This window comes from Anomaloglossus baeobatrachus, chromosome 7, assembly GCF_048569485.1.
Source record: "Anomaloglossus baeobatrachus isolate aAnoBae1 chromosome 7, aAnoBae1.hap1, whole genome shotgun sequence".
In the NCBI taxonomy this organism is placed as follows: Eukaryota; Metazoa; Chordata; class Amphibia; order Anura; family Aromobatidae; genus Anomaloglossus; species Anomaloglossus baeobatrachus.
This window is the reverse complement of record NC_134359.1, coordinates 90,482,272-90,497,784: the sequence shown is the minus strand read 5'-3', so window position 1 is coordinate 90,497,784 and position 15,513 is coordinate 90,482,272. Positions and strand designations below refer to the sequence as shown.

Here is a 15,513-nt window from a genome sequence, read left to right as displayed (position 1 = left end):
ACAGTGAGTAAAATATCACAAAAGCAATAGTGCAATCGCACTTTTTTTGCAATTTTTCCGTATTTGAAATTGTTTTTGCCGTTTTACAGTACACTATATGATAAAACTCATGGTTTCATGTAAAAGTACAGCTCGTTCTGCAAACAGAGAGCCCTCACATGACCATATTGACTGAAAAATAAATAAGTTACGTCTCTTGGAAAAAGAATGGCGAAAAAATCAAAAATGGAAAGCGCAAAATCGGCCAGTCGTGAAGGGGTTAATGTATTGAAAAAATTTGTACAAATTTACTATTTGGGTACAATGATGAAGAAAAAAAAAACACTATTTGCCCTTTTGTTTTTTGGATTTTTTTTTTTTTTAAGGTGCTTATGTGTTAAAAGATGACCTGGCAAAGTGATATATCCACATCACTAAAGACTAGTGTTGAGCGGACCCGGATCTGCAAAATCCGGATCCGCACGGCTTGAGCGCCCGATCCGAGTCCGACCAGTACCCGGGATTCGGGGTGCATGATCGGATCCGTTTTTTTTGGGGTTTTTTTTTTATTCTCTCTCTCTCTCCCTCTCTCTCTCTCTCTCTCTCTCTCTCTCTCTCTCTCTCTTCTTTCTTCTTTCTCTCTTTCTTTCTTTCTTTCTTTCTTTCTCTTCTTCTTTCTTTCTTTCTCTTCTTTCCTTCTCTTTCTCTCTTTTCCTTTTCTCTCTTTCTTTCTCTCTCTTTCTTTCTTTCTCTCTTTCTTTCTCTCTTTCTTTCTCTCTCTTTCTTTCCTCTCTTTCTTTCTCTCTTTCTTTCTCTCTTTCTTTCTCTCTTTCTTTCTCTCTTCTTTCTCTTTCCTTTCTCTCTTCTTTCTTTCTCTTCTTCCTTTCTCTCTCTCTCTTTTCTCTCTCTCTTTCTCTCTCTCTCTTTTCTCTCTCTCTTCTCTCTCTCTCCTCTTTCTTCTCTCTCTCTCTTCTCTCTCTTCTCTCTCTCTCTTCTCTCTTCTCTTCTCTCTCTCTCTTTTCTCTTTCTCTTTTCTCTCTCTCTCTTTCTTTCTCTCTCTCTCTTTCTTTCTCTTCTTTCTTCTTCTCTCTCTCTCTCTCTTTCTCTCTTCTCTCTTTCTCTCTCTTCTCTTTCTCTCTCTTTCTTTCTCCTCTCTCTCTCTTTTTCTCTCTCTCTCTCTTTCTTTCTTTCTTTCTTTCTTTCTCTCTTTCTCTTTCTCTCTCTCTCTCTCTTTCTCTCTCTCTCTCTCTCTCTCTCTTTCTTTCTCTCTTTCTTTCTCTCTTTCTTTCTCTCTTTCTTTCTCTCTCTTTCTTTCTCTCTTTCTTTCTCTCTTTCTTTCTCTCTTTCTTTCTCTCTTTCTTTCTCTCTTCTTTCTTTCTCTCTTCTTTCTCCTCTTTCTCTTCTCTCTCTTTCTTTCTCTCTTTCTCTTTCTCTCTTTTCTTTCTCTCTTTCTTTCTCTCTTTCTTTCTCTCTTTCTTTCTCTCTCTTTCTTTCTCTCTTTCTTTCTCTCTTTCTTTCTCTCTTTCTTTCTCCTTTCTCTCTTTCTCTCTTTCTCTTTCTCTCTCTCTCTCTCTCTTTCTCTCTCTCTCTTTTTCTCTTTCTCTTTCTCTCTCTCTCTCTTTCTCTCTCTCTCTCTCTCTCTCTCTCTCTCTTCTTTCTCTCTCTCTCTTTCTCTCTCTCTCTCTCTCTCTTTCTCTCTCTCTCTCTTCTCTCTCTCCTCTCTCTCTCTCTTTCTCTTTTTCTCTCTCTCCTTTCTCTCTCTTTCTCTCTCTTTCCTCTTTCTCTCTCTCTCTGCGGCGACCCGATCCGGATCCGCCGGACCCGGATTATGACCGATCCGTTCAACTCTACTAAAGACATACTTTTTTTTTTTTAGTGGCTTCAATTCTAAGCTGTGAAGAAAAAAAAATATATATATATTGTGTCACCATATAACTTTATTCTTTCGATGGAGTTGTATTTTGTTTTATTGGTATCACTTTGGGTACATACATTTTTTTTTAATTGCATATTTTGTGAGTGGTGTGAACACCAAAAATTGTTAAGCCACCGCCAGTCACTGCCAGCAAATTAGCTCCGGGTTTTGGCTGTATAATGCAAGTGGCACTGACCCGGTGTGTAACAGGCTCCGTTCTTGACCCACTTCATGACGTATTAATCCATCAGACTATAAAGGGTGAAAAGTATTTACTGTATTTCCACATTTGAGATAACTGTGGATTACAGTGTGCAGTTGGCATCTTCACAGTAGCTAAACATAGCGAGTTCACTGCCTTTATATTCCTATATAAGCCTCCAGTAGGTAGTGGCCTTCCATTGTGTTGTAGAGAATGATTTGTTACCATACTCTCATTCAAAATGTTATACATGTGCAAATATGTATGTATATGTCTTTACATAGAGTCAGCAGTGGAAAAGGAGTATCCAATGTGATTGTTGACCAACAGAAAGACAACGGTGATGATGACGACGACAATGAGTTTGTGGTGGAAGAAGCTTCTCCTCAGTTGTCAGAGATGCCCAAAATGGAGCTGGTAGGTGTCATTGACCAGAACTACAATGTAATACAGGGGTCCCCAAACTGTGGCTCGTGGGCCCATAATGTTTGCTTTGCACATGGCTGTACACTTGTTGTTGCATTAGCATCAGGTCCAATAAACCAGCTATGAAGATTTGGTCTCCAGATGGTGACTTTTGAGACTAGCCCTGTACAGAAGAGCAAATTGAAATGCACATATAATGGCTTAAAGGGGTTGTCCATTGTATCATCCCCATCTCGAGCATGTTTATCTCCATTAAAATAACAATGCTTTATACTTCTCTCTGGTGCTGGATCTTTTCCAGTGATGTTGCCGCTCGCTTGCCCGGGCTCACGTGACGTTTTTTATCACACTCACCACTACCTAGACTGGCTCTCCTCCTCCTTTCCTAACAACCTCTGCACTTTCTAGCTCCAGCCTCTCCGCTTCACCCCTTGATAAGATTTGAAGGCCAGACCCCTCCAGAGACTGCCCAAGGGTCCCATCTAATGGTGTGGAAGAACTGGTTGCTATGTGTCTGTGCGTACACACCTCATTTTGGCCCTTAGGATTACCTGGAAGTACTGTCCCAGCATGGGTGCAATACTCAGTGGTGCCTGACCGGGTCAGGGGCGCCACACACATATCTGGCTAGGAGTGCCCTCATTTCCGATATATAACTTAGCATCACTGGACAGAGAACGCTTTAATGATGCAACCTAGCGTTTTGTTATTTCAGGAGTCTCTTTGCAGTATAAGTTAGACAATAATTTTATAATTTTATTTTTGCAAGTTGTTACAATTATTGCGATACCAAATTTTTTTATTTTTTTTTTTTAGATTTTTAAATGTTGCACAAAAGAAACTTTTTCTATTGCTTCATTGGGGACACAGAAACCCATGGGTGTATGATGCTGCTGCCACTAGGAGGCTGCCACTATGCAAGTAGAAAAGTTAGCTCCTCCTCAGTAGGATACATCCACCAACTGGAGCCAAGCTGATCAGTTTTAGCTTAGTGTCTCTAGGAGGCAGACATGGTTCCCCTTGGACCCGCTTCTACCTTTCATTTGTTGTTTTCGTATACTTACCCCTTTTTGGTCTCAGGCTCCGCTCGTATTTGGGTAAAAATAGTGGGAAAACCACTCTGTCACCTCCTAAGAGACCTGAAGAGCAGTGTGTTCTGATCAACATCGTATCCTCTGTGGTCTGTCGGGCAGGAACCTCCCCCCCCCCAACACTCCAGTGGTTAGAGGCATCCAGGTGGATGGTCCCTGCCATGCATCTCTAGCACTGCTCTGCCACTAGAGGGAGATGGTGCAGGGAGGGAAGACGGACCTTGTACCGCCAGACTCTGCTCCACTGCTGAAGACAGTCTTCCAAGTCTGAAGAAAGAGCTGGATTTCATGTTTAGTAAAAGGTACTTGCGCTCTTCTTTCAGGCAACTTCTGGCAGTGGGGGCTTTTGTTTTCACTGTTGAACAACAGGCTCCTCTTTTAGGCCCATCCAACCTTTTTTGGTTTCCTCTGCACTAGCCACTGCGGACAGATAAATTCCAAGATATAGGCCCTCGCCTCCAATGATAGGTGGATGGGCAGTCCTAGAGCCTTTTTCAGCTGGGCCAACCCCTACGCCCCCTCAGCCTATTGAAGCCTTCCTCTCTCCAGGCCAGTTACTGCACATAGAGAATGGTGTGGAGAACGTGGATCCCCTATCTGTGTCATATTCCTCCATATCTTCCAGACCTCAACTGCAGCTATGGAGCATTTACCAAAATGGAGCTGGTAGGTGTCATTGACCATAACTACAATGTAATACAGGGGTCCCCAAACTGTGGCTCGTGGGCCCATAATGTTTGCTTTGCACTTGGCTGTACACTTGTTGTTGCATTAGCATCAGGTCCAATAAACCAGCTATGAAGATTTGGTCTCCAGATGGTGACTTTTGAGACTAGCCCTGTACAGAAGAGCAAATTGAAATGCACATATAATGGCTTAAAGGGGTTGTCCATTGTATCATCCCCATCTCGAGCATGTTTATCTCCATTAAAATAACAATGCTTTATACTTCTCTCTGGTGCTGGATCTTTTCCAGTGATGTTGCCGCTCGCTTGCCCGGGCTCACGTGATGTTTTTATCACATGAGCGCCGCTCCCAGTCTGCGCTATTTTCATTCTTTCCACCTTCGGTCATATCAAACATCAATAGGACGTGAGAGAGGAGCTGCAGCTCTGCTTGCTCTTGATGTTCCATTCGTGGGGATATTTTGGCTGTTATTATTACACCAGTAATGGGGGTTCTGGAAGTCACTACTTGATGAGGGGGCTCTGGATGTGGCTTTCAAGGTAAGAAAGGCTGGGGACCACCGCTGTAACACATTCTACCTGGTTTCTCTTTACAGGAGCCAGAACTGGATCTCACAGGGGATGAGAAGCATGGTAAGTCATGGTAGTCGCAGCCAACTACATTGATGGTTCTTGGCACACAGTACTGTAGAGAGCACTACTGGTTTATCACATAGATCATGAGAGAAGCAGTTATACTTTATAATCCTCAAATGCTTCATGTGTACAGAAATTACATTGTGTGTGTATGTGTGTGTGTATATGTGTGTGTATATGTGTGTGTATGTGTGTGTGTATGTGTGTGTGTACGTGTGTGTATATATATAATATATATATAATATATACACACACGTACACACACACATACACACACACACACATACACATACACACACATATACACACACATATACACACACACATACACACACAATGTAATTTCTGTACACATGAAGCATTTGAGGATTATAAAGTATAACTGCTTCTCTCATGATCTATGTGATAAACCAGTGGTGCTCATATATATATATATATATATATATATATATATATATATATGTATGTATGTGTATATATATATATATATATATATATATATATATATATATGTATGTATGTGTATATATATATATATATATATATATATATATATGTATGTGTATATATGTGTGTGTGTGTGTATATATATGTATAATATATATATATATAGATATATGTATAAAATATATATATAATACAGTACAGACCAAAAGTTTGGACATACCTTCTCATCTCTAGGACAACTGTTAAGAGGAGACTTTGTGCAGCAGGCCTTCATGGTAAAATAGCTGCTAGGAAACCACTGCTAAGGATAGGCAACAAGCAGAAGAGACTTGTTTGGGCTAAAGAACACAAGGAATGGACATTAGACCAGTGGAAATCTGTGCTTTGGTCTGATGAGTCCAAATTTGAGATTTTTGGATCCAACCACTGTGTCATTGTAGAAAAGGTGAACGGATGGACTCTACATGCCTTGGTCCCACCATGAAGCATGGAGGAGGAGGTGTGATGGTGTGAGGGTGCTTTGCTGGTGACACTGTTGGGGATTTATTCAAAATTGAAGGCATACTGAACCAGCATGGCTACCACAGCATCTTGCAGCGGTGTGCTATTCCATCCGGTTTGCGTTTAGTTGGACCATCATTTATTTTTCAACAGGACAATGACCCCAAACACACCTCCAGGCTGTGTAAGGGCTATTTGACTAAGAAGGAGAGTGATGGGGTGCTACGCCAGATAACCTGGCCTCCACAGTCACCAGACCTGAACCCAATCGAGATGGTTTGGGGTGAGCTGGACCGCAGAGTGAAGGCAAAAGGGCCAACAAGTGCTAGGCATTCCTGGGAACTCCTTCAAGACTGTTGGAAAACCATTTCCGGTGACTACCTCTTAAAGCTCATCAAGAGAATGCCAAGAGTGTGCAAAGTAGTAATGAAAGCAAAAGGTGGCTACTTTGAAGAACCTAGAATATAAGACATATTTCTTTATCGTTCCTTTGGGAGACCCAGACCATGGGTGTTTAGCTTCTGCCTCCGGAGGACACACAAAGTACTACACTTAAAAGTGTAGCTCCTCCCTCTGAGCTTATACACCCCCTGGTGAGCCAGTCCCAGCCAGTTTATCGCTTTGTGTTCAGGAGGCATACATCCACATATGCATTCTCATGATTTTTTTTCTTTGGAAGAGATTGAAGAAGTGCGGTCCACGTCTGGACTCCCGGCATGTCCCTTCTCACCCCACTGTGTCGGCGGTGTTGTAAGGTTGATTTCCAAGGCTGGAGCCTTACATGCCATGCTCCTTCACCATCCCTCCTGGGCTCTGGCTTGAAGTGGGAGCCAGCACGGTTTCCATGCATTGCAGGAGACCGGTCTCCATCCACAGCCCCTTGAGGATTCTGTTGGACCGCAGCACTCATCCCCAGGGACCTGGCCCTGCGACTCAGCAGCTAAGTACCTGAGACGTTTATGTGTTGGGGGTCTCTGTGCTTTATTGTATGGGGAGAGTATGCTGAATGTATTTATTTTGACATTTCCAGCGGGTTCTCTAGCTTTCGCCCGAGAACCGCGCCGATGGTGCCTGCGCGTCGGCCTCGCCGCTTAAATTTAGGTCCCGGCTTCGCCGGAGGCCTAGTTTCTGTTAACTACCCTCGCATGTCACTCATGCAGAGGGACAGCCACGGCTCCTCCCGGCGGCCGTTCTGCATAGGGGAGGGACACTCCCCACTGCTGGGGCGTGCCCCCTCCCCTGCAGGTCTCTATGGCCCTCCAGTTCCCGCTCACCTACAGGAACGCCCCCAAGTCCCGCCCCCTCTCTTCGCTCCGGCGGCCATTTCTCAGGCAGAGTTCACTCTGCGCTGGGCCTTTCTGCACTCTGCATCCCTGCTGAGGTGCTGTGCATTGGGGGTCTGGGCTTCAGGATCTGGAGGGCACACAACACCGCTTCCAGCGGTCTGGTAAGCCACAGCCGGTCTCTGGTTGTGGACCTCTGTATATTCTCCCTGGGGTTCATTCTCTTGTAGAGCCCCCACTCCAGCAGCATGTCTCACACGAGGAGCAAGGCTCCAAAGCTTTATACTGTATGCGCTGCATGTAAGCTCCTGCTGCCTGAACCGAGCACCTATCCACATTGTGATGTCTGCTCTAACATGGTGGTGCCACAGCCTGGAGTCTCACCCCCAGTGGTCTCTCCGGCTGCTTCTGCACCTGTGGCTGAACCCCCGGCCTGGGTAGAGTCCTTTTCTAGGTCTAGATCCCAGTCTTTTGCTGAGTCCATGGGACTTCTGTCCAGGACTTTGATGAATATGCATCAGCCCCCTTCACAGGGTGCCTCTAATGCTCTTGCTAAGGGTCCTTTAGGGTTCCTATCCTCTGACCTCCGTCCATCGGAGCTCACAGAGGATTCATCATCAGGGCCCAGGTCCCGTCCTCCTAAGAGAAGGCGCAGGGTTTCCTCTCCCTCCTCATCCCGCGGCTCTGATTCAAGAGCTGACTCGCAAGATGAGGAGGATGCCTTTACAGGGACCTCGGAGGCTAACTCCATGTACCCCATTGATTCCGAGGGTGACTCAGATCTTAGTGACTTGATTGCTTCCATTAATTCTGTACTGGATCTCAATCCGCCAGTATCAGAGGAGCAACCCTCTCTGGCAGAAAAGCACCAGTTTACCTCGCCTAAGAGAGTAAAGAGTGTGTTCTTTAACCACTCCAATTTTCAGGCCGCTGTGACCAAACCCAGGGCCTGTCCTGACAAACGCTTCCCAAAGCGTAGTTCTGATGACCGTTTTCCCTTTCCACCTGAGGTGGTCAAGGAGTGGTCTCGCTCCCCAAAGGTAGACCCCCCGGTGTCTAGGCTCTCAGCCCGGACCGTTGTGTCGGTGGCTGACGGCACCTCACTTAAAGATTCCACTGACCGTCAGATTGACCTTCTGGCCAAATCTGTGTATGAAGCGGCGGGGGCCGCGTTTTCCCCGACTTTTGCAGCAGTGTGAGCTCTCAAAGCCATCTCTGCTTCTCTAGAGGAGATGCATTCCCTCACCAAGGAATCTATGCCTGAGATGATTGCCTTAACTTCTCAAGCTTCAGCTTTTTCATCTTATGCCATGTCTGCCATGCTAGAGGCTTCTCACCGCACTGCGGTGGCTTCGGCTAATTCCCTCGTTATCCGCAGGATCTTGTGGCTTCGAGAGTGGAAGGCAGATGCTTCTTCAAAGAAGTTTCTTGCTGGGCTTCCTTTTGCTGGTTCCCGGCTGTTCGGTGAACAGCTGGATGAAATTATTAAGGAAGCTACTGGCGGGAAGAGTACTTCCATGCCACAAACCAAGACCAGGAAACCCGCCCAGGGTAGGAATCAGTCGAGGTTTCGTTCCTTTCGTTCCTCCAACTGGTCGTCCTCTAAGCCCTCGGCCTCGTCCGCTAACTCAGCTAAGGATCAGAAATCCAACTGGCGCCCAAAAGCGTGTCCGCAGAAGACCGCAGGAGGTTCTGCCACTAAAGCAGCCTCTTCATGACTCTCTGCCCGCTCCAGCAACGTCCTTAGTCGGTGGCAGGCTCTCCCACTTTGGCGACACTTGGTTAAAACAAGTCTCCGATCAGTGGGTGAGAGATATCATATTTCACGGCTACAGGATAGAATTCTCTTCCAGTCCGCCAAACAGATTTTTTCTCTCAACTCCCCTCTGCTCCAAGGCCGCCGCCTTCTCACAGGCCGTGGCATCCTTGCAAGCAAACGGAGTAATTGTACCAGTTCCCGCTCGGGAACGGTTCAGAGGTTTTTACTCAAACCTCTTCCTAGTTACCAAAAAGGACGGTACCTTCCGGCCCATCCTGGAGCTCAAGCTTCTCAACAAGCATGTTCGGGTGCGGCATTTTCGCATGGAGTCTCTGCGATCAGTCATTGCCTCAATGACCCAAGGGGATTTCCTGGCGTCCATCGACATCAGAGATGCCTATCTACATGTGCCAATTGCAGTTTCACACCAGCGTTGGTTACGTTTTGCAATAGGAGAGGATCATTTCCAATTCGTGGCTCTCCCCTTCGGGTTAGCCACGGCCCCTCGGGTATTCACCAAGGTCATGGCAGCAGTGATTGCGGTCCTGCACCTCCAGGGGTTGGCAGTGCTCCCTTACCTGGACGACCTTCTAGTCAAGGCGCCATCCAGCGCAGACTGTCAGCGGAGTGTCTCGCTCACTCTCGCCACCCTAGCCCAATTCGGGTGGCTTGTCAATCTTCCCAAATCCACTCTGACTCCGACCCAGAGTCTCACGTACCTAGGGATGCAGTTCGAGACTTTGCCGGCACTTGTGAAGTTGCCCTTAATCAAACAGCAGTCCCTCCAGCTAGCGGTGCGCTCTCTGCTGAGGCCCCGCCGTTATACCCTCAGGCGCGTGATGCAGGTGCTGGGTCAAATGGTGGCGTCCATGGAGGCTGTTCCCTTTGCCCAGTTCCATCTGCGTCCCCTGCAGCTGGACATTCTCCGCTGTTGGGACAAGCGGCCTTCCTCCTTACACAGGTTAGTGGCTCTGTCGCCACGGACCAGGAGCTCTCTTCAGTGGTGGCTTCGGCCCCTCTCCCTGTCCCAAGGGCGCTCCTTCCTGGCCCCGTCCTGGGTGATTCTCACCACGGATGCCAGTCTATCCGGCTGGGGAGCGGTATGTCTCCACCACATAGCGCAGGGAATTTGCACTCCGTCAGAGTCAGCCCTTTCAATCAATGTGCTGGAAACCAGAGCCGTGCTTTTGGCTCTCCTAGCTTTTCACCACCTGTTGGCGGGCAGGCACATTCGAGTCCAGTCAGACAACGCGACAGCGGTTGCCTACATCAATCACCAAGGCGGGACACGCAGCCGCCTGGCTATGCTGGAGGTACAACGCATCCTTCAACGGGCGGAGGACTCCAAGTCCACCATATCCGCAGTTCACATCCCAGGCGTGGAAAACTGGGAGGCAGATTATCTCAGCCGTCAAAGCGTGGACGGTGGCGAGTGGTCCCTGCACCCGGCAGTGTTTCAGTCAATCTGCCGCAAATGGGGCACTCCGGACGTGGATCTAATGGCATCCCGTCACAACAACAAAGTTCCTGTTTACGTGGCTCGCTCCCACGATCCTCAGGCCTTCGCCGCGGACGCTCTGGTTCAAGACTGGTCCCAGTTTCGTCTGTCCTACGTGTTCTCCCCCTCTAGCTCTTTTGCCCAGAGTCCTGCGCAAGATCAGAATGGAGGGCCGTCGAGTCATCCTCATTGCTCCGGACTGGCCCAGGCGAGCTTGGTATCCGGACCTGCTCCAACTGTCCGTAGAGATGCCGTGGCATCTCCCGGACCGTCCAGACCTGCTCTCGCAAGGTCCGTTTTTCTGCCCGAATTCTGCGGCCCTCAAATTGACGGCGTGGCTCTTGAGTCCTGGATTTTGACGGCTTCTGGTATTCCTCCTGAAGTCATCTCCACTATGACTCGGGCCCGTAAGTCTTCCTCCGTCAAGATCTATCACAGGACTTGGAAAATTTTCCTGTCCTGGTGTCGCTCTACCGGCCATCTTCCTTGGCCATTCTCTTTGCCGACCCTTCTGTCTTTTCTACAGTCCGGTCTGCAGCTAGGACTGTCCCTCAACCCTCTCAAGGGACAAGTTTCAGCTCTGTCAGCTCTGTTCCAGCGGCGTCTCGCTCGGCTGGCTCATGTCCGCACCTTCATGCAAGGCGCGTCTCACATCATTCCACCTTATCGGCGGCCTTTGGATCCCTGGGACCTTAACTTGGTCCTCACGGTATTGCAGAAACCCCCTTTTGAGCCTCTTAGGGAGGTTTCTTTGTATCGTCTTTCTCAGAAAGTGGCCTTTCTAGTTGCCATAACTTCTCTCCAGGAGAGTCTCTGATTTGGCCGCGCTCTCTTCGGAGTCACCCCTTTTAGTTTTTCATCAAGACAAGGTGGTTCTCCGTCCGACTCCGGACTTTCTTCCTAAGGTGGTCTCTCCCTTCCACCTTAACCAGGACATTACCTTACCTTCCTTCTGTCCGGCCCCTGTTCATCGCTTTGAAAAAGCGCTGCATACTCTGGATCTGGTGCGTGCTCTCCGGATCTATGTATCTCGCACCGCTGCGCTCAGGAGGTGCACCTCTCTTTTTGTGCTAACCACAGGTCGGTGCAAGGGTCTCTCTGCTTCTAAGCCGACCTTGGCCCGTTGGATTAGATCGACCATTTCGGACGCCTACTAGAGTACTCAGGTGCCTCCCCCGCCGTGGATCAAAGCACACTCGACCAGAGCTGTCGGTGCCTCTTGGGCTTTTAGGCACCAGGCTACGGCTCAACAAGTCTATCAGGCTGCCACTTGGACTAGCCTGCATACCTTCTCGAAGCACTACCAAGTGCATGCTCATGCTTCGGCAGATGCGAGCTTGGGCAGACGCATCCTTCAGGCGGCGGTCGCCTATTTGTGAAGTTAGGTTCTGCCTACTTCTTAGTTTTTCTGTTTATTTCCCACCCAGGGACTGCTTTGGGACGTCCCATGGTCTGGGTCTCCGAAAGGAACGATAAAGAAAAAGAGAATTTTGTTTACTTACCGTAAATTCTTTTTCTTATAGTTCCGTATTGGGAGACCCAGCACCCTCCCTGTTGCCTGTTGGCAATTTCTTGTTCCGCGTGTTTTCACCGGCTGTTGTCGTGGACAGAGTCTCCGGTTGTTCCGGCTCTTGCTCTGTTCTACTTGTGGGTGGCTATTCTCCTTCAGCTTTTGCAGTAAACTGGCTAGGACTGGCTAGCAGGGGGTGTATAAGCTCAGAGGGAGGAGCTACACTTTTAAGTGTAGTACTTTGTGTGTCCTCCGGAGGCAGAAGCTAAACACCCATGGTCTGGGTCTCCCAATACGGAACTATAAGAAAAAGAATTTACGGTAAGTAAACAAAATTCTCTTTTTTCAGCTGTTTCACACTTTTTTTTTAAGTATTTCATTCCACATGTTTTAATTCAAAGTTTTGATGCCTTCAATGTGAATCAATGTACAATTCTCAGAGTCATGAAAATAAAGAAAACTCATTGAATGAGAAGGTGTGTCCAAACTTTTGGTCTGTACTGTATATATCTACACGATTATATATGTTTATGAAAAATTATAAATATTTAACTGTCAGCTTAAACCTTTGAAGTGTGTAAAGATTGCATATGCTGCAGATCTCGTCATACATGTGTTTATACAGCGGTTCTGCACTTACAGCACACAATAAGAACATATTTTTTTTTTACCAAATGCGATAGGTTCCACAATTCATAACTGATTCTCGAATTGAAATTCACAAGCTCCATTTTTTTTTGTATACAGTGCTTAATCTTTAATATTCCCAGCTTTCTTTCACACAACCATGGAATTAAAGGGCTTGTCTACCTTTTTACAATTTATTTTTTTTTATCTTAAATATTTATATCTTTAAAACCAATCAGCTGTGACTGGCTTCAGAATAGTGCTCTGTTCAGTCAGCAAAATATTGAGTCAAAATATCACGTGGAAACTGATTATTTTAGATAATAGATGTTTGACAACAGCTAACATTCCCTTCTTTTGTTTATTCTTTAAATGCTGAGATTTTAATACCATGTTTTTCAGGTAGTCTTGTTAAGAAAATCTTAGAAACCAAGAAGGACTATGAGACCCAGCATGATGCTGCCAGTAAGGTGAGAGCTACAATTGAATTTCATGTTAAAATCGAGACTAATGCCATTAATTCTGGTTTCTATATTTTATATGACTTGCAAAATCTCTAGGATCTTCTGATTTGCAGTTTTATAATAAATATATTTTCATAAGTAAAATCTTCTTCATATTTACAGCTATGGTTCAAACATTAACATTTTTATCTTTTATATTTGAAGCCTGAAATGTGGGAAAAGGTTAAAAAATTCAAGGGGGCTGAATACTTTCACAAGGCACTGTATATCAAAATAGAACATCTCAGAAGTATAAGTAGAAGAAATATGCCCTTCGCTTCATATCTCGGTGGAAAACGTATTTTAAGTCAAAGCCCATCCTGACACAGCCGCCCCTCATTAGGGTCCATTCACAGAAGAGCTTCCTTGTAGGATTCAGATATACATACTTTGCCAAAAGCTGTGCTTTGCAGCCGAGCAGGTTACAGCAATGTGTAGGAAATGTCCAGGGCACACAGACATTTCTTTAAAGCCATATACCAAGCTCTCTTTTTCTATCGTTTCATTGGGGGACACAGGACCATGGGTTATGCTGCTGTCACTAGGAGGCTGACACTAAGTAAACATAAAAAGTTAGCTCCTCCCTAGCAGTATACACCCCGAGCCGGAGGCGGGCTCAGATCAGTTTTAGCTTAGTGTCGTAGGAGGCTGATGTGGGCCATCTCGGCCCCCCTCAGCCATGTATGTTTTTGCGCTTTTTTTCTTTTATTTCGGCGCCGCTCATCGCTCTCATACCTGTCTTCTTTTTCTCTGCAGGTATTCGCTTCACTCATCCTCCGCAGCCCTGTGGGTACCACTCCCCAGGGTCGCAGGGGCTTGAGATTTCGGGCCCTCTCCCCCGTCCATCCCCGTGGTACCACTCCCGGGGATGCGCGTGTGGGCAGGTTGTTGTGGGCACCCCTGATTCGCCCTGCGGTATCACCCCAAAGGGCGTACAGGGGAGTACAGCAGGGATGGAACCTCCGCAGCGTGTGTAATCGATGGGGCCCTGTCACGCTGCCTTCTCCTGCAAGGGGGCTGCTACCCCCATCATGATGTCCACTTCCCTGCCTCAGCACGCTCTCCCCCGGAGTCTTCCTGGACGAGTAGCACTGTACACAGGCAGGGGCAGGGCGCCCTGCCTGCACCGCATCCGTCGCTGGGCCGGCGCCGCCGATTACAGGTAGGACCGACCTCTCCTGCACTTTCCCCCGGCCCTCTCCATAAATTTAGCCCCCGGTCTCGGCCTAGTCGCTCCTGCGTCCTAGCCACGCCCCCGCTGCAGCGCTATTGGCCGCCGGTCGTCTGCCCCTATATCCTCCCACCGCTCAGCCTCCTGGCTCATGGTGGGGGCTGTGGATCCTCCGGTTTTTCGCGCCGGAATGCTGCTCCTCCCCCAGCCTCCTCCAGCGTCCCCTCGCCATTTTAGCCTGTCTCTGGTCCCCTGAGGCTGCAGCGAGCCGGCGTTCTGACTCTTCTGGCCAGCTCACTCCTGGACTCCCTCTTCTGGACTGGTGGGCAGCACACAGGACCTGGGTAAGCTCTGCTCCTAAGGAGTAGCCCTCACTAGGTAGCGTTCTCTGAGTTTAGGGACGAGTTAACCCTCTCCTGTCTCCTTCCTAGCAGCCACCAGGGAGAGTACTTGTTTTCACCATGCCTAATGCTAAGTCCACCCGACCCAAGCAGGCCCCCTTTGCCTTATTTTTTGCATGCTCCTCCTGCAAGACCAAATTTTCCCAGGGCCAGGACGCCCCACTATGCTCCGTCTGTTCTACAGACGCGCAGCCTCCGCAGGACTCCGCGGCCGACGCTTCTGATACCGCAGACGCCACAGCGCCATATGCTGCAGGGCCTTGCGTCCCGCCCCCCCCCGACTGGCTAGCGTCCCTGTCCCAGTCCGTAGATTCCCTCTCTGAGGCTTCTCGGACCATCGCGCAAGCACTGCGCCTGCTGCCGTCGCTCGCCCAGACTCCCGCAGACCCGACGCAATCGCCTCCGGAGCAGGTGAGCCCCGTTGCAGGGACCTCCTCCTTTGCTGCTCAGAAGCGGACCCGCCAGGTCTCGTCTTCAGCCTCTTCCCAGGTTTCACCTTCATCCCCAGGTCCAGACCATCATTCCTCCAGGGAGTCGTCTGACCGCTCCGATGATGATTCCGATGCAGCACCCCTGCTGGACTCAGAGCAGGCGGCTGATATTCGGCGCATGGTGAATAGCCTGATAGAAGCAGTAAACCAGACTCTAAAGGTACAGGTGGACCCAGTCTCCTCCCAGAGCACCCAGGTCTCGTTTAAGCGGATGAAGCGGGCCCAGAGCGCATTCAGCGGACATCCAGAATTCGCTGAGTTACTGCACAGCCACAGGCAACAGCCGGACAAGGTATTTACCAGCGGTAAGTCCATTGATTTGCATTATCCCTTTCCTGAGGGTCTTCGAAAGGATTGGGCAGGCTCCCCTGTGGTCGACCCCCCCCC

At 48.2% G+C, this 15,513-nt stretch overlaps 1 protein-coding gene across 4 annotated transcripts in view; it reads left to right on the top strand.

The window, feature by feature from the left end:
* Positions 1-15,513, top strand: part of TRAF3IP1 (TRAF3 interacting protein 1) — a 121,610-nt gene that overhangs the window by 61,714 nt on the left and 44,383 nt on the right. For all 4 annotated transcript variants that reach the window (XM_075317461.1, XM_075317459.1, XM_075317460.1 and 1 more), the window contains 3 exons: positions 2,381-2,513; positions 4,896-4,932; positions 12,963-13,030. In XM_075317461.1, the coding sequence (XP_075173576.1) occupies positions 2,381-2,513; positions 4,896-4,932; positions 12,963-13,030 (238 nt within the window). The remainder of the gene's footprint in view (positions 1-2,380; positions 2,514-4,895; positions 4,933-12,962; positions 13,031-15,513) is intronic.